At 47.4% G+C, this 22,153-nt stretch overlaps 1 protein-coding gene and 1 long non-coding RNA gene across 4 annotated transcripts in view; one reads left to right on the top strand and one right to left on the bottom strand.

The window, feature by feature from the left end:
* The window catches only part of ZNRF2 (zinc and ring finger 2), a 51,675-nt gene extending 39,157 nt beyond the window's left edge, over positions 1-12,518 (bottom strand). For 2 of the 3 annotated variants that reach the window (XR_010989584.1, XM_068156998.1), the window contains exon 1: positions 11,616-12,518. Coding sequence is in view for 2 of the 3 variants with exons in the window: in XM_068156998.1 (XP_068013099.1) it covers positions 11,616-12,078 (463 nt within the window). In the remaining variant the exon portion in view is untranslated. The remainder of the gene's footprint in view (positions 1-11,615) is intronic. The other variant, XM_068156997.1, reaches the window with a different exon arrangement.
* A 50-nt stretch (positions 12,519-12,568) lies between these two features.
* LOC137450448 (uncharacterized) lies at positions 12,569-13,551 on the top strand. The gene is made up of 2 exons (XR_010989585.1): positions 12,569-12,732; positions 13,355-13,551. It is a non-coding gene; the product is annotated as an uncharacterized lncRNA (long non-coding RNA).
* Positions 13,552-22,153: the final 8,602 nt, after the last annotated feature.

The following is a 22,153-nucleotide window of genomic DNA, read 5'->3' as shown; positions in this document are numbered from 1 at the left end:
TCTGCAGGGGGCTATAGATCCAACAATTTGAAGACATGAATGCCAAGATGACAGAAGGTGAGGGGTTTGGAGCACAAGCCCTATGAGGAGGGGCTAAGGGAGCTGGGGTTGCTTGGCCTGGAGAAGAGGAGGCTCAGACTTTACTGCTGTCTACAACTACCTGAAGGGAGGTTGTAGCCAGGTGGGGGTTAGTCTCTTCTCCCAGGCAACCTGCACCAGAACAAGAGAACACAGTCTCAAGCTGCACCAGGGGAGGTTTAGGTTGGATGTTAGGAAGAAGTTCTTCACAGAAAGAGAGATTGGCCCTTGGAATGTGCTGTCCAGGGAGGTGGTGGAGTCACCATCACTGGAGACTGGATGAAGCACTGGATGAGGCACTTGGTGCCATGGTTTAGTTGATTAGATGGTGTTGGGTGATGGGTTGGACTTGATCTCAAAGGTCTTTTCCAATCTGGTTAATTCTATTCTAGGGTGCTAAGATTACAGAAGGAGGTCCTCTCCTTCAGCAGGACCTTGTCAGTTTCTGACACTTTCTGACCAACCAGATTAGGCTAGTCAAGGTAGATTTGTAGTTCTGCACATGAAGACTTGCTGGCTCCAGTAAAGCTCTTTTCACAGCGTCTGAGCTGTCCCAAGAGCTTCAAAGCATTGTACCTGGTACATTTATCATCACTGCCTGGAGGGACACAAGGCTAAATACATCAGAGAAAACCCACACTGGTGAAAATGCAAGAAGAAACAAGGTACTGACTTGAAGCTTTTCTTCCTCTCCTATTTCTGTATGAAATTTCACATCTGGCAGGGCATGACGAGTGTGTCATTGTGTGACCTGACAAACCTGGAAGGCATAAACTCAAAACTGAGTGAGTTAGAGTTCACTGTGTTGACATATAGGTGACAGGCTTTGCTGCCATGTGCTCAGTGTCCAGCAGATGTAACTGGTTAGGACTTTGAGGAAGCAAGCTCAACCAGTTTTAACTTGTGTGCCCTTCAAAATACTGCTAACGGAAAGGGAAACTTACACTGCAATTTTCAAGTTTGGGGAAATGAAAGCTAGAAAGACTGGAGACAAGAAAATGCCTAAAAATAGGTACCCTAAAATAAAGAACACCCTGAAAATTGCTTGTTTGATACAGAACTCATTAAGTGTCTCTGTGTGTTTCTTTTAAGCATTCCTCCTCCATCAACACATCAACTATTGCTACAGGAATGAGGGTAATCAAGTTAAAATCCAAACTGAACATAATACCCACAATTGTGTCGTTCCAGGAAAAAGAGAAACGTCTCAAACCGAAACCCAGGAGAGGCTCTACAGCACACCTGCATGCACAGCTTTGGTCTGCCACAAGCCGACAGCTCGAGAGGCTGGAAAACACCTGGACCAGCATACCCCTTCATGCAGCACAGTATCACAGTCACAGTATCACAGTATAACTAAGGTTGGAAGAGACCTCGAGGATCATCGAGTCCAACCTATCAACACAGACCCCATGACTAGACCATGGCACCAAGTGCCACGTCCAATCTCCTCTTGAACACCTCCAGGGACGATGACTCCACCACCTCCCTGGGCAGCACATTCCAATGACGAACGACTCGCTCAGTGAAGAACTTTCTCCTCACCTCGAGTCTAAACTTCCCCTGGTGCAGCTTGAGACTGTGCCCTCTTGTTCTGGTGCTGGTTGCCTGGGAGAAGAGACCAACCCCTTCCTGGCTACAACCACCTTTCAGGTAGTTGTAGAGGGCAACTAAGGAAGGCCACCATAAGAAGCACCCCCATTTCATACGGACATCACCCCCTCTTCTCTCTTACTTACAAATTTGGCCTCCCTTTCAAGAGACATCTTTTGAGGTTAACATTTCCTAGGGTGCTTTTGGTTTTCATCCATTCTAATGCTGCACCTTTGTGAGGTGTGTCAGGCCAGCCACTTTTTGAATACAAACATCTGCTCCCAAACATATTTCAAAGAACCTTTGCAGGTATCTCCACACTTGCACCACACACACCACATGATTTGTGTTAGCCTCCCTGTTGCTGTTTGCAGCAGAACTAGCCCCACATTTGCAAGGAACATTTCTTCCACTCCTTAGCTGCATGCTCTTGCTGGATCTGGGTCTTGGCAAGTGCAGGAAAATCACGGTTTATTATGTTAGCAATGAAACTTCTATGCCCTCCAAGCTGGAAGATTATTTCAGTACTGTATTTCACTTCAGAAACATTTTAAACATTGGCTTTCCACGTCCATAGTTACAAAGAAGTAGCACAGTATCATAGAATTGTTTTGGTTGGAAAAGACCTCCAAGATCATCCAGTCCAACCATTCTCTTAGTCCAGCAAGTCTGGGGCTAAACCACATCTCTCAGCACCACATTTCTGCCTGTTGGAAACATCATCCATCTTTGAAAATCCTGTCAGTTATAAAGCACACAAATCCAGGGATAGGAGACACTCAGACATAAAGCAGACCAAGGCTGAGCTGTAGCAAACATTCACCACTGTGCAGTTAGCTTTCATTCTAACTCAGCTCCTCAGAAGCAAGCCGATGGCTGCACACTTCTCATGCAGCATCCAAATGTCAGGACAGCTGGGTTAGAGGTTCAAAGGCTGCTTATTTGACAGCACACAGCCCCTCTGCAGACATGAATTTTATGATGTCTTCATTCACATGCTGCTCTAGATCATTTCAGAGGAGGCCACAAAGATGATCCAAGGACTGGAGCACCTCTGCTATGAGGACAGGCTGAGGGAGCTGGGGTTGTTCAGCCCAGAGAAGAGATGACTCCAGGGGGACCTTAGAGCTGCCTGCCAGTACCTGAAGGGATCCTACAGGAAGGCTGCAGAGGGACATTCCCTGAGGGTGTCTAGTGGCAGGACAAGGGGGAATGGTTTGAAGCTGAGGGAGAGCAAGGTCAGACTGGACCTTAGGAAGAAGTTCTTCAGTACAAGGATGGTGAGACTCTGGAATAGGCTGCCCAGGGAGGTTGTGGCTGCCTCCTCCCTGAGGGTTTTCAAGGCCAGGCTGGATGAGGCCTTGAGCAGCTGAGTCTAGTTGAGAGGTGTCCTTGCCCATGGTGGGGAAGTTGGAGCAGATGAGCTCTGTGGTCCCTTCTGACCTAAGACCTTCTGTGATTCTCCGATTGTGATTGAACACTCCAGACAGAGTTCAACAATTTGGGACAGAGTTTAACCTCATTTCATGGATAGGTCTACTTTCAGCTTTTCCACACATTAGTGGGAAGAGTGGGATGTGTATAAACTAAAATTCAGGGCACAGTGGCAACGATGGCATTAAGTATCTCAGAAGACCAAAATGTGCAAAGGGGTTAAAATGACAGAACCAAAGACAATCAGCATTATAGAAAGAATCATAGAATAATTTGAGTTGGAAAGGACCAAGGCTCCTTTTCAGGGAACCATCTGGAACCCTTAGCAGGGAAACAGATTCTTTTCTGAAAGAACTTCACCACATTGGTCCAGATTTCATTACACAAGACTTCTTTTTAAAATTCTCCAAACACTCTCTGCTCAGGCAATCTGCAGCAAGTACTTCCAAGCAGACCCTTCTTATAGGGAACATGGAAAGCTTTACCCACTTTACAATTCCTCCACAAAGGCCACATGTGTTCATGTACACCATGGGAGTTTTTATTTTAGCAGGACAGAACTACTGCAGTCATGCTACACTCACAGCAGTTCAGCAAGAGCCTTTCCTTCAATTTTGTGTCTAACTCAAAGCTGGGACAGAGAAATCTGTGTTTTACTAAGATACAAGTCCCTCCCCTTTTTGCATTGACTCCTAGTAATTAAAACAAAGTACTTGCCTTAACTATATTTCGACTCAAGCAAAGGTCTACACACCTATACTTTATGAAAATAAAAGGTCCAAGATCATGATACTAAAGCTCCATTTTTTCCCCAAAGAATAGCCTATGTTCGTGAATGTAGGTGACTCTTGTGGTGTGTGACTTGATCACTGGTTTCATCCTACACAAACCCTTCTTTTAAAAGGATATTGATGTTTTTAGTAAAGAACTCCCCCCCCCCCCCCCCCCGCCGAAGCATTCAAGGTCATGTTGGACAGGGCTCTGAGCAACACGATCTGGTGGAAGGTGCCCCTGCCCATGGTAGCGGAGGGTGGGACTAGATGATCTTTAAGGCCCGTTCCAACCCAAACCATTCTATGAATCTCTGCTCAGGCAACCTGCTAGTGCTGACATTTACAATAAATAAATGAATACTGTAGTGCTGGTGCTACATCAGATGCTCACCTAACCCATCATGGCTAAGACTCCACCTTCAACGTTTAAAGCCATCATGAAATTACAGCATAAATCAATCTGACATAGGGACTAATCATGGCAGCCTGACTAGGACGTGTTTTTGAAGACCATTAGTTTTAAAAGCCATTTGCAGCTGAAATGTTGCTAAATAATTGTTTTCTATAAATGCCACTTTGTATGGAAAGCCAAATAAATTCTAACAGCTCATTTTTTCCTGCCACTATTCTTAGGTGAATTCATTATAAGTTACTAGAAGCCGTGCAAAGTGCATGCCAGAGGAGAGCTGGGTATTTATAGCACACTAAGTCAGTCGGCAAACACAAGCTACTAAAAATACCCACCGTGGTATGCAGCACACCCACCCTTTGGGGACTGCTCGCAGCCTGCGGTGGTCTGGTTTTCAGGCACAGCAGACGAAGCAGCAGCAAACACCCAGGTAGGTCAGTTCCTGAAGCTGAGTAACAAGGGTCTAATTCCACACAGCACCTCGTGTTGTTTGGCAGGCAGTCTGGCATCCCAAGATTGTCCTCTCTTCCCAAGTCAATTCTACCCAATCTCCACACAGAAAAAAGCAGCCTGTCCTGAGTGAAAGTGAGAAGCAGCCTTGTTCTTGCCGTGCCTTACCCTCCCGTTTCTGCAAGTGTTAGGATTTTGAAGCCCACCAAACAACAGACATCAAAGAGCTCTGGATGCACACCAAGACACCCTTATGGAAGTCCTAATGATCATTTAGAAGGATAAAAACGTGGCCTTGGGAACACAGGCACTTGTTTAAGAAATAAGTAATCAGAGGGGAAACCGCAAATTACACTTTCCCACTTTCCTGGATGCTTAAGAGGTGCTCTTCTGGTTTTCCTCAAGGAATAGTGGGGTTGATAAAAGTTGTTCTCTTTAGATTGGTAAGATACATGTCTCTAAAGATATGCTGCAATGGAAACTCGGAGCACTCCAAGATTTCTCACTGCTTCTTCTCACATCTGCAAGAGCAACATGTTCTATTACCACAGTAAATTAACCCCACCTGCGGAAATGACCATACCTCTCTGCTGAAACTAATTAAACCATTAATGAGCAATAGACACACTGCAGAAAGAGCTCAAAAATCACAGAAACTTGGTTCACACGTCTGCAAAACAGCAGACAAAACCTACCCAAAAATGCAAAACAAAAGGCTAAGAGGGTAGATGGAGAACACTTACAGGATGAAGTTTTCCATGAGCATCTGGCAAGAAGAGGAGAGAAGTTACCCAAACAGATGGGTAAGCAATGCATCTTCAAAATAGTTCTGATTTCCTAACAGTGACAAAAGGCTTGCTGTATGAAACAAAGAAATTACCAGAAATTAGACTGGAATTGAAGACCATGGAGACTCTGGAATGGGTTGCCCAGGGAGGTTTTGGGCGCCTCCTTCCCCAGGGATGTTCAAGGCCAGGAGGAAACAAGTTTAGCAGAAAGGTGTCCCTGTCTACGGCAGGGAGGTTGGAGCAGATGATCTCTAAGGTCCCTTTCAACCCAAGCCATTCTGTGATTGATTGATTGTACCTGGGAGGTTGTTGGAGACTAGTCTGAAGCTAGGTGAGAGAAGATGAGGAGAAGCACACTGTCAAGATATCAGGGTTGGAGAGGTATTCAGAAGACATTAAAGAGGAAGGCCTTTGTTTGAACTGGCACTGCAAAGGCTCAACCAGGTATTATTGCAGTGCTGATAGCCAAAAGTAATATTTATATATGCCATTACACTTGGGCTGCTTCCACCTCTTCACAGCTTTACCCAGTTACATTGCTCCCTTAAATGCAGTGCTCCCATTTTTATTATTTGGCTTCTCCTACCCGCTTCTGTTTACCAGGCAGGACAAGGAAAAGAAACCCTTCAAAGATACCCTATCACTCACCTCAGTCTTCACTCCAGTGCCCCAAGCCTCTCATCACCACAGAGATCTATCTCCAACTGAAGGAAATGAGACAGAGGTCCCAGGGCCTTCACTACCAGAAGACCCAAACAGTTCTTTTAGCTCATTTGCCCAAACACTTAACGTTTGGGAATAAAGCACTCTCCTGACTGAGCCGGGGCAGGTGGGTTGTGGTGTTGGACTTTCTGCCACTTTTTCCTGTCCTCTGCCTTAGGACGGTTTACGCTAACACATTTCCAAAACATCCTCTGCCTGAATTCAGAGGCTGCAAAAGTCACTCTTCTCTCACTTTGGAGTCAATTCATTGGTCTACCTGACGAGAAAATGAGGTGCACATCTACCTCACCCCAGTCTGTGGTTGTGATGTCTCTATATGCACACACATTCGTATGTCTCTCAGCTTTCAGAGTGGTTTCCATTTTAACCTTCCACAATCAGCTGATTCCAGCAAGCCTCACTGTTACACCTCTCCTCTTTCCAAAGTGGGCAAACATGGATATGACTGAGGTTCACTGGTACAGCCAAATGAGCAGACAAATCCAAACACCAGGGCTGAGACAGCTTCAGCTTTCATTGTTCTGCACCTTGTAACATCTATGAACTGCTACAGCAAAACTACCTGAAAATGCCCACAGGCTCGTTTGTGTTCACAGCAGCTAACAGCAGTGCCAGCACACCTCAGAGACGGGGCAGGATTTGCATACAGAAGGTATCACTTTTATTAGACTGAACTCTTACACTCCTTCCTCATTCTCAATGAGGTACATCTAAAAACCTTCTTTTCCAAGGCTTCACATCATTGTTCTACTGATAGCTGCTTCCCACAATCCAACAAGTAACTCAGATTACAACCCAAAGCTTTCCTGAACTTTCTTCTATGGAATGCAGAATTCTATAGAATGAAGAATGACAGTGAGGGTGGTGACACACTGGAATGGGTTGCCCAGGGACATCATGGATGCCCCCTCCCTGCAGGTTTTCAAGGCAAGCTGGGTGAGGCCTTGAGCAAACTGGGCTAGTGGAAGGTGTCCCTGCCCATGGCATGGGGGTTAAAACTAGATGATCTTTAAGGACCCTTCCAACCAAAACCATTCCATGAATCTATGAATTTTCCCATTACTTTTACCAGCCATTACTACAAACCACTGCCACTCTAACAGACCTACAAGGTTTCACCCATTCTATGCTATGGACATTCAGTAGCTGGCCATAAATCCTGCACTATTAAAGTCCTTCATTAAAAAAGCCTGATCCTTATTTGACTTGAAAAGAATGTTCTCCTAATTAAGTTCTTCTCCTGATGAAGTTGAAGAGACACAACTTCATCTTCAAATTATTGATCCATGTCCTGAAAGCTGCCAACAGTTGTATCTGACAACAGCCAGAATTTAAAAACCTGTCCACAAATACATCCTATCAAATTGTATTTGATGGTATAGAACAGGAGACTTTGTGTAATACTTTGTATGGTCTCTGGTCAATGAGCTTGGATGAAGACAACTCAAAAGGTAACATTTCTGCTATCTTCAGCTGAATTTTTTATGCATTCTTCCCCAACAGGTATTTCAAGAAAACTAAACTTAAAAGCTTTATTCTTGCCTGTCAACAACATTCACAGGAAGAGATTTAAATTTGAATACACAGAATGGCTCAGGTTGGAAGAGACCTCAGAGCCATGGGCAGGGACACCTCTCAACTAGACTCAGCTGCCCAAGGCCTCATCCAACCTGGCCTTCAACACCCCTAGGGAGGAGGCAGCCACAACCTTCCTGGGCAGCCTATTGCAGATTCTCCCCAACCACGCACTGAAGAACTTCTTCCTCAGATCCAGTCTAACCCTGTTCTAGCCCTTGGCTTCAAACCATTCCCCCTTGTCCTATTGCCAGACACCTTCAGGAAAAGTCCCTCTGCAACCTTCCTGTAGGATCCCTTCAGTTGTTGGAAGAGCCTTCTGTTCTCTGGACTGAACAACCCCAGCTCCCTCAAGACTGTCACAGCAGTGGTGTTCCAGCCCTTGGATCATCTTTGTGGCCCTCCTCTGGACTCACTCCAACAGTTCTGTGTCCCTCTTAGGATGGGAACAGCAGAGGTGGGTTCTAAGGAGCTGTCAACATTTTAAATGACAGAAGCAATGCATCAGCAGTTACCCAAAGCAAAACAAATTCTAAAAGCTGGCCCATTTCCAGCTGAACCAACTGCTGCAAACCCAAGCAACTCTGCTGCAAGCACCAACAGGCTGGGAAAGCATTCTTACTGCCTAAAAACACAGAGGAAAAGCTGTGGATCTCAGGACCAACTCTTCTACAGGTTGTTCTTAAAAGAAAAATACTGACTTTGGGGCTGGAGAGAAGGGAAGTCTCGTTCACTGAGGAACAGAGCAGGAAACTGCCGCTCAGGATTCCCACTAACAGCATCATCACCTTCAAGGAAGCTGGAGCTGGAAGCCCTTGAACATCAGGTGCAGGTTTGGCCTCTGCATCTAGAGTGCTGCAAGATCTTAGGGAAACTGGGCCTTGCTCAGCTCTAAGCCTCTTTGCAGGCATACTGGCAGCAGAGAGTTAAACACAGGTACATTTCCCTTGTTGCCAGACCAACCATTTAGCGACCTGAACTCTCCCCAGAGGAGACACGAGGTCATACAGCAGTATTTGCTCCTTTGCACTTTGATCACAAAGGTGCCCCAGGCTGAGGTCAGAGCCTGACGGCCGGGAAATGCTACTGTGACTGCCGCTCCCCTGCCGGGCACCCAGAGAGAACTGATCACACTTTCCTGTCCATTACCATGCAGAACACAAGACTGTATCTCCTGGCTCAAAGGGCACATTACCAAGTACAGGAGGGATGTAAGCATGTTACAGGAAGGAGTTAATATTTATACATGTGCAAAGCTGCTCAGTAAAAGTGACAATACTGTACTTCACTAATAGCAAATTAATTACAGTCATTTAACAAACGCAACACCCACATGTCACTGATTGATGAAGAGAAGCAGCATGCATAACAAACAAATAGCTGGAGATTGGGTTCAGCTTGGGGAAGCCATTCTTTTCCTTCTTTTTTTATTTTCATTTTCATACAACTGCTATGCTAATCCTCAAAGTCTATTTCTGTAGTTTTCAAGAGAAAAAGAAACAATACAGCTAATTTGCAAGTTACAAAACAAGGGAGGGGACTTCAAGCAGGCTTAGGATACATAAGATAAATGCCAGATACCACACCTAGACAAGCTTGAGCTAGTTACCATCGGCACAAAAACAATGCTTCAAGTTATTTTTCACCATGCTGATGCTTCTGATGTATGATCTCCAGTGGGGCTACTCATTGCAAGCATCTAGGTATGACATGGAATCAAGAAAACACAAGGCAAGCAACCAAGGATGCTGAGAATCAATGTTATGGGGTATAATGTATCACTTACACCAGAGAATATTTAAACTGAAAACCCCAATGTTTCAAGTGAGGCCTTGCTCACAGGTGTTGCAGTCTTATCATTAAACAGTTATTCAACCTGATAAGAAACACCAAGATTTGTAGAAAAGGCAAGTAGATTCCTAACCACCTTGTGATCACATAAGGACAGTGTATCTTGAAACTTGCTACCCAACCCCTAACATACGGCATTCCTTATTTATTAGTCAGCGGTCGAGGAGAGTGTACCACTCCTGGTGCTTTGCCTCAATGGGAAAAGCATCCAGCTCTACACCCATTGCAGCCTACATCCCCTTTAGCATGCCAGTTTCAGAAACCTGCAAAAGACAAAACATGGTATGGTACAGCAATTAAGAAATTACTACATGCCACAGAAATTCAGAGCTCTTCTGAAGAGACCTTCCTGCAGCTGAATAAAGTTTCCTAGGTTATTGATCCTCATCACGGCATTTACATTTAATCCAGTCTCTCCTGGAAGCAAAGCAGGTTGCAAGACAACGTTCAAGCAAGGAGGGAAAAAAGAAAAACAATGTTTTACCTTTGAGCAACACCTGCCTACATGCTTTAATGACTGCCTTGTGCCTAGCATGAACCACATAGAGCTCAGTGGCAGGGCATCCTTACATCACTAAAAGAAATGCAGGCACCTTCTTCCCCCACAAACCACCTTGATAATGCAACAAGCATGCTCACAACAAAGCCCTGCTACCCAGCAGCCTGCTACTGTGAGAACAGTTGTGTGTTCTTTCCTAAGGGCAAATATGCTTTCATTAGAATAGGGTTTGACAGCTTTCTGTTAATGTTCAGCCACTGTGCTGGGAGGAGGCAGTTTCAGATCTAGGAAGTAACAGCTCTGCTGTCTTCAGGTCAACACACCAACATGGGACAGAAGTCTTGGGACTCTAGAAGGGTTGACCTGAAAAGAGCTCTTTGGCTAAAACCAGACTGCTTTACAGAAAAGAAGAAAACTCAACCTGCTATAAAGAGCATTCACAAACAGGTTAACTGGAACACGGAAAGGCAGGAACTTGACATTAGCATTCTCCTTCCCCAAAGACACCTTCTGGAAAGCTGGTTAGTGTTTAGACAGGTATTAGAATTATCTATTCAAAAAGTCACCTTGCACTTCAACATTTGACTTGTATGAAGACCTTTAGAATAAGCAGTACGGAAAGGAGTCAGCAACTCTGAAAGCCGCTGGCAACTTATAGGGTATCTTTACTTACATGCAGTAAGACACAAGTCCTACATCAGTCCTACTCATCTCAAAACCACGGGAAAAACAAACAAACCAAAACCTATGACAACTTGTTCCATGCCTAATACGCCTCTGAAAGGGCCTCAGCTTCCTCGTTAATTTCAAAGGTTAGGAACGTTTCTCCTGCCTCAAGAGCACATGAGGCTATCCCCAAGACTACAAGGCGCCGGTGCTGCAAGCTACCCAGCTCGTCTCATCTCTTCAGAGGAAACAAAACAAAGAAACATAATTTAGCTTCTATTTGTCTGAATCGACTTTCAGAACTGAGAATCCAAGAACTCAGAAGGAGGAACAAGCATGGGCCACACGTTAGTCAATACCTGAAGAGGGGCTCGGCCCTATTTTAGCATAAACGGCAGAGACACATGATCCAATTAAACTCTAATCATGTAAGTAGCAGGCAGGAGTATTTACACAGGCAGCGATTACCGCTCTTAGAGCCTGCAGCCGCCGGCGGGAGCCCGCACCGCTTCCCCTCAGCCGTCCCGACGGCCCAGCAGCGGGGTCTGTGCCATTTCAGCCCCCGCCTTCCACAGCTCCCGTACCGAACAATGGGAGACAGCGGCCCGAGAACCCCGGCTCCAACCCCTGCTTCCTCTGCTATCCCCGTAGCGATGGCTCATGCCTTGCTCCACCTCGGACCGAGAGCCGCAGCAGAAACCCCCTAAGGATCCTCCCGCCCAGTCCGGACCCATAGCCCCGGGAGAGGCCGCGCCCGCTCCCTAGCCGGCCCTTACCTCCGAACAGGTGCGGCGAGAGGTGGGCGGGCAACGAGCCGATCACCAGCCGGGGCCCTCCGGAGGAGCCGCCGCCGCCCCCCGCGGGCCGCTCCCGGCCGCCCTCCTCGGGGGTGCTGCTGACTGAGTCCTGCGAGCCGTAAGGGCCGCTGCTGTGAGGGATGTTGAAGGCGGACTGCGCGGCCCGGGCACCAGGGGCGGCGGCCCCCCCTAAGGACCGGCTCCGGGTGGCCGTTCCCGCGGCACTCCCCGCCACCGCTGCTGCTCCTGCAGCCGCCGCGCCGCCGGGAGCGGCATGAGGCGCCGCCGCCAGGTGCGAGTACCGCCCGCCGGCGCCCGCCGAGCGCCCGCCGGTCCCGTTAGCGCCGCCGCTGCTGCTGCTACTAGAGGAAGGTAGATCCCCGCCCGAGTACGCCCGGGCGCGGCCGTTCGCGGCGGTGGGGCTGCTCTGCTTCGCGCCCATGGTCCCGTCGCCGTCCGGCGCTGCCCGGTGCCCTTCGCTGCCGCCTTCCCCGCGGCGGCCGGGAGCGGTAGGAGTCCGGCCCCGGCGGGGGCGATCCGCGGTGCGAGTCGCGCGGGGGAGGCGAGAGAGGACGCGCCGGAGCAGGGGAACGGGTCGCCTGGTAGGTGGGTGTCGCGAGGGAAGAGCCTCCCGTCGGCAGCCGGCTCAGCTGGCGGCCCCGGCGCGGCCGCTGCCCGCGGGTCTGAAGCGCCGCCGTAAGCTGCTCGGGACGGTGCTGGCTCGCGCCGCGTGGCCGCTCGGCCCCGCTGCCGCTGCTGCCGCTTCTGCCGCCGCCGTGCCCGTCGCCGCCATCCTGCTCCTTCGCCGCCGCCGCTGAGCCCTGTGGGGGGCGACGGCGGCAGCAGCGCTGCCGAGGCCGTTCGCTCGCCCGCGGCGCGCCGTGCCTGTGTCGAGGGAGGCGGGAGGGGGCGGCCACCCCGGCGCAGCCGCTCCTCTACAATGTCGCCATACTGGGGGCGGCACCAGCAGGCGGGATGCGGAACGGTTACGGCGGCGGGGGCCGCTGCCTCTCCTTCCACTACCACTCCCTCCCCTCTTCCCGCGGCGAGCCGAGCCCGCTGCCCCGCCCCGTTCCGTCCCGTTTCCTCACGCAAGGTGCGGGACAGCGCCAGGTGGGCGGGGGCTGGGCGAAGCTGCCCCGGCCATCTCCCGCGGGAGGGGGATTCTCCGCGACGGAGCCGCTCGGAGCGTGGGGCCGAGGCGGGAAGCACCGGGGGACACGGTCGCTCAACACGCGGGAGCGGGGTGGTGCCAGGCGCCTGCGGCGCATCCCGCGGGGTACCGGAGCTGCAGCCCTGGCTAGCAGGGAGTTAAGCGCCGCTCTGCTGCCAGCAGAAGGCAGGCGGGCGGGCCGGCCGTCGGCGGCGTGGCCGCCGTCCCGCAGGCCGGGCCGGGCCGGGCTGGGCTGGGCGCTGGCGCGGGAGCTGGGTCGAGCTTCGCCAGGTGCAGGAGCGGGCAGACCGCGGCGGGAGGCGGCTCGACACAGTAGGCAAGGCCAGGGGGCGACTGCCGAGGCAGCAGGCTGCCCCGTGTGCCCCGGCAGCTTCGGCAAGGTTCCAGGCAGGCTCCAGCGAAGGGCCGTGCCCAGCCGTCCGAGCCGAGGGCCTGCGCTCGGCCTGGGGACCGTGACCTTGGCCGGCAGCTTTCCTGAGGAGGGGGCTTGGTGGGGAGAAGCTGGGCAAAACTGATGAAAATCTCTTATATCTTTGACTTACAGCCGATTGAGGAAAACCTGCAGACCTCAGCCTCGCTCAGATCAGCGCTCCCGATGAGGGCTTCACACGAGCGCTGACTGACAGGCAAATGCGGCGGCCCTGTGAAGTATCCCGGTGTGGATAACGGGTTCGGTTTGCTCATAACAAATCGATCAGAGACATTAAATTATTTTGCTCTTTAAAGGTGTGTGACATCGAATATCGTTTACCTTGAATTTATTTAAACATGATCCCTGCAGTCAGTCTGGGTTTTGTGGATGGTTCGGGTTTTGTGGATGATCGTCTGCACGTCACCATGGAGCAGTTCTGGGCACCATCTTAGGACTCTTAACACTGCCTAGGAAGGGCTTCCAGCTGCATCGATGCCTGTGTGACAATGGCACAGTACCCGAGCTGTTTCATAAGACAATAAAAGAGATCAAACCCTTCATTAACATACAAAGTATTTTGTAATATGGGCACTACATCTGTTACACGTCCATGAATTAGTAAGTGTGCATTGTTCTGCGTTACGCGTGTGTAGTGTGTAAATGTAGTGTGTGTACATGCAGGGCGTCTCTCATACTTAGTCTCCCTTTCTCCATCTCCATTACAACTGCAGTTGCTTTCTGGCATTGGTGCTGCTCACAACCTGGTTTGCAAGTGGAGGTACAACAGGTTTGGGACGGCAGAGGAGGTTTCCAGCCCTAACTCTTTGTTCTGACACTGCTTTTCTGGATGGCTAGATCCTTGTGAAGAATCTGAACCCCATTTAGAGGATGCTGCTGTAAAGCATTGCCAGTTGCAGTAAGAGGCAGCAATTCCACAGCTGTCTGACAAACAGCTTGGTCTTTTGTGTGCTGGGTGCCAGGCAGACAGCTGGGGTTGATAATCTGCCGTCCCAAGCTATGCCATCCCCACTTGTGAGTTATAAGCTGCAGTCTGTGCTGCCGGTGGTAGACACTCAAAGGCAGATCAAGCATGAACACTTTGCAGCTCATTTTCCTTCAAAAGTAAAATTGGTCTGTGTGGTGTGCTCCACTGCTGTTTACTTCTGACACCCTTGGCCAGCGTCAGCCAAATCTCACACAGACACTAAGTATAGAAAATAAGCAGTCATGGAGAAGATAGAGGTCCTATTAATGTTGCCTCAGGAGGGAAAGCTACCTCAGGAATTCCCATCTTGACAGATTCCAAGAATCTACATGGGCAAAGGATGTTACAAACATGACTCAATTTCTGCTGCTTGCAGAATGCCAGTGGCATGTTCAGAGCAGGTTTAGAGGACATGCTCAGAGTTTGGCGAGGTTTTTAGAATTCCCACTCCGACTATCAGTGAGGCTGGTCAGCTGCTAGAACTACCAGAGTTTTGAAACTAGGGCATTTGTACACAGCACCACAGCACTTCTGATTTCTTTACAGTGGGTGTAAGGGTTGAGCAGGTATTAAATACAAATTACAGTTGACTCTCAATACACTTTTTTTTTTCCAGTATAGGATTAAGTGATAAAGTCCATGGGGAAAAAACAACCAAACATCCAAACAGTTACTCAGTCTTACAGAGAACTCTCTTTAGCAGCATAGGCTTTCACAGCAAATAAATGACAAGAAGACAACCTGTATTCCATTCTTGCAGAGTGTGGCTGTTCCCAGTGCAATATGATTTTTAATCTTGGGGGGAGCTTCACTTTTTGGTTTGCATCTAGGGCTGCTCTCTGACTATCAAGGACACATACAGGACACATACCTCAAAGAACATCTTAAGGAAAGCAGTGTGACAGGCTTCTGGACCAGCTTTCTTCCCTCTTTCATTCCTGTCTCTCCTTAAAAATGGTTAAATAGAAATGTTTCTATATATGGAAATTTGCTTTCTCTTGCCAACAGTACAGTTAGGTTTTCAAGCTAGCATTTCTTCTAGCAAACCACTGAGCGCTGTTAAGCCTTACAGCCACCACATGCTGGTGTCTGGCACTGTGACCTCCACCCATTTGTTCACTAATACACTCCAGGAGTAGTTTGCATAGAAATGCCAATTTCCTGTCCAGCATAGAAAATAACCAGGGAGAAGAGGAATAGTGCAAAGAGAAAGTAGAACGTCTTGCTGCTGACCATATTCCCACAGCTCTCAATGCCTCAGTGGCAAGTGGGTCATTATATAAAAACTAATTTCTCTAGGCCTGGATGGGTGAATGCTGATATTGTTCCTGCAGAAACACATCTAGGGGATCTTACTCCTACTTAAATAAGCACAAAACAGGAACTAACCTTCTGTTCCTTGTCCAGCATAGTGGAAAAAACCTGGATGAGACATACAGATATAGCTACTGTTCTTTGTGCATGCCTCCACTTTATTTCTGGTTGCACTGCTTTGTCTATCAGCAAGTGAAAATAATGAATTTGCTTATTGATGAATTTCCTTGAAAATACCAGGTAGCAGCATGCCCTCAGCACACAAATTTAACTGTGGATTCATAATATTGCCTGGTTTGGAAAATGTGTGCTGGTAAGTGGAACAGGCATCTGAGTTCAAACAGATCCTCTCCTATCCCCTCCTGCTCCTTTCTTTGGTAGCTTTTACATAGACACTGAAACTAGGTTTCAAGCAGGGTTTCCTTTGGACAAGAGTTCTGACCCTGAACCAACAAAGTCAGCCAGAGGTTTGAGCTGTTTGGAGCTACCAGGACTCCTTTCTGCAAGAGAAGGCTTTAAAGAGTAATGACACTCATAGAGCTGAGGTTTCTAACAGTGAGTCTGGGCTCCCACTAGGGTTTGGGCAAGTAGATTTTGTGTGCAGATCTTCAGCCAGAGGGGCACGCCGTGTCTGGAAGACATCAATGCAGCTATTCAGCTATTTAAAACAAACAGCACTGCACACCACATCTCCACAGCTACTGAAAACAGAGATTTCTGAAGTGTCCAGCTGCTCAGAGAGGCAGCAATCCAGAGCTGTGTGTAAAATGTGTGTATATTGATCAGCTAATGTCTAGTGAAGAATACAAAGGCACAGAGCTGGGTTTTTCTGAAGGCCTAGATCACAGCCACAGCTACCCGGAGTCAGGGGGACTGTCAGAGAGCTGCACTTCACCTTCTCTGCCAGCAGCGTTTTCTGCCTCAGCTTCTGTGATTCAGCCCTGGTGTAAGCCAAGCACAAGGTGGTGTGAAAGGCTCCATCTGTTGTGTTGGCTCAGAGCTACTTGACAGAAGCCAAACCCCGTGAAAGTAAGAGATGAGAAATCAGAATTGTGACCCTGCTTCCTCCCTTCCCCAGTTTGTATTTCTCCAGGAGCAAGAGGAGCATTGTCGTGTTCTAGATTGCTGCTTGCAAAATGCAGGGAGGGAACCACGATGCTTCATGCGTTTTCCTCAGCCCTCTCATAGCAGCACAGAAACCACTCACAATTTAGATTGAGGGACTTACATTTCTTCAAGAAACAAAATGCTTTGCAAAGAGTGACAGGAACCAGTTGTTTCACCACTTCAGAGAGCCACCACCATACATTTCCTGGCTGATTGCTCTGCTCGAAGCTGGTTTCACTTCAGTATTCAGAAAATGTCAGGCAAATAATAAATCAGGGTCAAGTTAGAACAGTTTCTGTACCAGTTTGTTGCAGCAAGATGATGCAATGTCTTTCTAGGCAGTAGGTTCTTACTGAGATGAGTCCTGTTAGAAACAGCATTGACAGTCCCTGTGGAGCACCTGCAAAAGGTTATCTTAGCAGGGTCACAACTTACCAAGGTAGTTCAGAACCATTTATCTTTATTTTCCTGTTATTTTCTAAACAAAGGTTTTCTCTTGAGTCATGGTAACTTCTCCAACTCAGACAAGATGAGAGCACAAAATGGGGAAGGCCCTTTTGCAGCCATATTAATCCCAGCCAAGGACAGAATGCAGTTCTACACTTTCCACGTGTAGTTCAAACAGTAAAGAAAAGCAGCATGTCATCAAGCTACAGAGATATTCTGGATGGCTCTTCTCTTCCAGAAGGAAAAATGCAGAGCAATCCAGTATCACAAGTCCACACTGACATCTAGTGCTGAACAAAAATCACAGTAGCCAGTGAGAAAACAAAAAAGGAAAAAAGATGTTGGAGGGGAATGAAAGTCTAAAACCAATGCAAAGCTCCCCTCCTGCTTTGGGAAAAGCACCTGGTGCTTTGTGGATCTCTCCAGTAGGCTGGAGGTGCTCTGGCTGCATGAATTTGAGTGCTGCGAGGGCATCCACAGAATCACAGGATCACAGAAAACATCCATTTGGAAGAGACCTCAAAGATCACCCAGTCCAAGCTTCAACCAAGTTTAGTGTCAATCCTAAACTATGTCCCTAAGCACCAGGTCCACACACTGCTTAAACAGCCCTAGGGATGGCAACTCCACCACTGCCCCAGGCAGACCATGCCAATGTTTGAGAACCCTCTCAGTGAAGAAATATGTCCTTGCAGAACTGCATAGGGTACTGGGTCTGACAGCTGGATACTCAGCATAGCAGCTCCTGGCTGCCCCTGCAACCTCCTCTTCAGGATAGGAGGAATCTGGAGTTGTGACTTAAAATCAGTTCGGGTTGTAGCTGCTGTTACTGCAGGACTCGGTCCAGAGCAGTGTCACTAGTAGAGCACTGCTGCTAGTGCCCCAGTAATCTTGAGTTTACAAAGACATGTTCTCACCTTTCACTCTGAGAAGAGGATTCCCTGGTACATTGGAAAGGTTCCCTCTCTAAGCTTTTCCTAGCAAAAGAGGTCACTTGTTGAGCTGTTAATGTACCTTACCTCCCACTTTGATACAAAACATTATTGTCATTTTTACACACACACACACACAAATTTGCACTTTGTAGTATTTCACTGTGTCTTTAAGGGCAGACAAAGACTGGAAAACAAGATACTTATGATTTCTCCTTGTAATTTCTACTTTCTATGGGGAAGTAAAAAGTAATAATAATGTATAGAATAAGGAGTGGTTTTCGGTGCCTCAACTGCCAGCACACTTCCTCCCCTGTCACCAGGGAAATTGTGAGATTAAAGCCATGTGCTCCGTGTGCTCCAGAAGTGAGATGTGCACCTCAGTGTTGTATAAATCATCAAAGGAAACGAGCAAAGAAACAGATCCAAAGCCACTGAGATCAGTGGACCTTTTTCCCCCACTGAATCCCAGGAGCTTTGAATCAGGTCCTGGCTGATGTCTCCTGGCAGATGTCAGAGCTTTGCCAGACCCACTGAGAAGCTGTGGTCCAAGTGCTGGCATGCTGCTTGGCAAGTTGCTGCTGTAAGGTTAAGCAGAGGTTGGCAGATGTGTCCTCCACAGAGGGAATCCTGGTATTGACAACCGGGATTTCACAGCAGGACCCAGCATGGGAAACTTCTTCCTCTGCATGGAGGCAAAGCAGGTCCTAAACTAGCAGCCATTGCTCCCTGGAGGCAAAGCAGGTCCTAACCTAGCAGCCAATACTACTGTGAGGACATCCCTCAGAAACTCGGTGCTGTACAATGGGGCACATCAGCAGCCTGCTATCCCCCACCATTTGATACTTTCTGGTAATAGCTTTTACCTCCTCCTCTTTCACAGCACAGCAAGCAACAAATGAATCTTTAGCCCTTACTGGATTTAGCCCTTACTGCCTTGTGAGTATGAAAGCCTCAGAAGAAAATGTGGCTTTCATCCTGACTGTAGTACCCTTCCTCCCCTTATAGTCAGCAAGCCCAAGTACTTAGATATAATTCCTTCTTTGAAGGGTTGCAATGCTTTTTCTCAACAATAATTATCCAGAACTAAGCATACTGGCACACTTAGGCTGTATTTCTCCCCGCCCCCATCTCTTGTAATCAACAGCCATATGCAGATTTTTTAGAAGTGTTTCAGACTCTAGTGTCTGGGCTGGACAGATTGGGATGTACAGGGAGGATTGGCAGGCCCAGTTAGACAATAAGTAGCATAAGTAGCTGTCAAAAATTAAGGCTGAGCTGGAGAAGGCATGTGGCATCTCTCACTAGATAAGCTGGAATAATTGGCATACTCAGTCAAAAATACTCCTTTCCTCATTTAATGGCAGCTTAAGACAAATTGTCTCACAGCTGAGGCCATGCAAATCAGTTATTAAAATGGAGAGTTAGAGTCTGATGTCAGTTTGAATTCCATTAATATCAGTGCAATCACACTAAATTTATCCACCCAAATTTATAGGGTGCATAACTTGTCCTAGGATTATTATTAAGAGCAAAGCCATGCAAAAATATATCATGTGTCTAGAGTTTTCTTCAAATGAAAAGTAATAGAATGGTAAAGCCAAAACTGTAGAATAGACTAGAGCAGAATAGGAAAACAAGGAAGAGGGGAAGGGGTAAAAAAGGGGGGGAAGGGGAACAAAGGAAAGAGGAAATGAAAAGTCAAAGAAAATGGAAGTTTGAAAGAAATGTCAGGAAAAGTATAAAGGAATTTAGGAAAATTCCCTGTTGAAATGTAAAAGTATGGGGGGGAGGAAATTCCAGATATATGGCAATGATGTTGAATTAAATCAGTTCAACACTGATGTCATCACATCACAGTCATAGAATCCTAGAATGGCCTAGGTTGGACGGGACCTCAGAGAGCATCTCCTCCAACCTCCCCATCATGGTCGGGGATATCTCTCCACTAGACTCAGCTGCTCAAGGTAGTGCCATACAGCTTTCGCTTTTCAGCTTTCAAGAGGATCTAAAGGACACACAATTAGGTGGGGGCAAATTATTCAAGCAGGTGCTACAAATATTTTAAAGGGGATTAGTGTGCAGAGCATCCTTGATGTAGGGATTGAGCACCCAGTATGGATAGATTTCAGCTGACATGGTTCCTAAGCCTTTAGAGTATTAAAATCAGGGGTTTTTTTCAGCACAGTACTAGGCAATAATGGAGACAATCATCACTAAGAGCATTGATTTACGTTGTGCAGAACACTGTTAATGACACTACAAAAATATTTTGGGCAATAGGGAGTTAGGTGGAATGCAAATAATTTAGAGTTCTGTGCTTAATATTAAATTCCCCACCTGACTGCTCCTGTTCCCACAGAACCATAGAACCATTGAGGTTGGAAGAGACCTTTGAGATCATCAAGACCAGCTACTCACCTAGAGCTTACAATCCCATGACTGCTGCTAAGCCACTACCACTAAACCATGTCCCTAAGCACCACATCCATGCATCTTTTAAATACCTCCAGGGATGGTGACTCCACCACCTCCCTGTGCAGCCTGTTCCAGTGCTTGATAACCCTTTCTGTGAATAAATATTTCCTGATATCCAACTCGAACCTCCCTTGGCACAGCTTGAGACTGTTTCCTCTTGTCCACAACGGCTTCAGGCAGGGCTGCTTGTCAGCAAGGGCTGTAGAACCACAACCCCAGTCACAGAGTCTCTGTGAGGCCTTTTAGTGACTCAGGGCTTTGGCAAATCCCTAAGCTGGAGTGAAGGAGCAAGTTCTAGAGAGCTGTAGAACGGGTTTATAAACAATTGTTGCCCATGAGGTAGGAATGAAGGAGTTCTGGCAACGTACAAAACCATGCAGCAGCAGGTGAAGCTGGGGTGGCTGACACAGCTGCCAGCCTTACCAGCCTTTATTTTAGAGTCTGTCAGCCTGGCCTGAAGCTGACAGAAGGCTATGGAGAGCTTGACATGTTAGAATAAAGCAAAAAATACATCACTGGGGAACATTTAGTCTGGGAACTGCTGCGAGGCCCATCAGCCACCTGCTCTGCAAGGCTAGGAGACACGGTGCAGCAGCCCTGCTTTAATCCATCACCACATCCAAGATGATATCCTGATGCTTCACAATTTGGCTCTGAACAACTTCTAATTCAAGCTGTCCTCAGTGACAAAGGAAAATGTAAGTGCACAATGACAGTTATGGAGTGCAGTGGTTCAGACAATGACAGTGGAAGGAAATAATCTGAATCCCCTTCAACTGACGAGTTTTGGGGTTTTTTTAAGCACCCTCCTTATATTCTGGGTAATTATTTTTGCCTTTATCTGAAAATTAGTACTTCCAGAATCCTTCCAGACTTCATAATGTTTAAAGTCATATTTGATGATTTGAGAGTTTTCTCTGTCTGCCAAAATGACAATGCAGTTTTAATCAGCTGTAACTCACCTGATTTATGTGCATCTATTGATATGCTCAGGCCAGGTCTTGGGTTCAGGTCTTTGTTTGCAGTGGAGGGTGGAGGAGAAATCTTAATATACTTCCCTTTTTATGAAGGGAATTTTGCAAGGGAATGGAAAACTGCAAGTGAATAAAGATGCTAAAAACTATTTAAAAGCTGACATTGAATCCAAAATTAATCACATGAAGAATTCTTTCCCAGTGGAAGAAATCAGAAAGAGTATGCAGTGCTTGGAGAGCAGCAACTGAGCCTCTTGCAGGTCATTTTGTCTCTTGGTGAGTCATTTCCTTCATTTTTACTCTGTACATCTTTATCAATTGTCAATAAAATTGTAACAAGCTCAAACACTAAGTAAAAGGACCTTATGAAGCACAGAAAGTCAATACATGTTATGGATCTCCATGACAAGAGCAGTTTTGGAAACTTCAGAGCTCTTACAGGAGTCATGACATCCAAGCTATGCAAATGCGAGCACACACTGCCACTAATGCTGACCTGCTAAGTAGGGCCACGAGGCACAGAACATGCTAGAAACCATTCCACAAACACCCCTTGTAAATTCACACCCAGCACAACAGAGCTTTAAAAACATGTCATGGTCAGAGAAGCCACTTCTGGATTCACCTGGAGGGTTGTAGATGTGACCTAGCCAGGAATATCAGCTATGAATATTTTGCCAATCAGCAGCTGCCA

The sequence above is a fragment of the Melanerpes formicivorus genome, unplaced genomic scaffold (genome assembly GCF_026170545.1).
Source record: "Melanerpes formicivorus ecotype bairdi unplaced genomic scaffold, bMelFor1.0.p_v2 SCAF_35, whole genome shotgun sequence".
Classification (NCBI taxonomy): Eukaryota; Metazoa; Chordata; class Aves; order Piciformes; family Picidae; genus Melanerpes; species Melanerpes formicivorus.
Note: the sequence above shows the minus strand (reverse complement) of the source record. Positions and strands in the feature narration are given on the sequence as shown.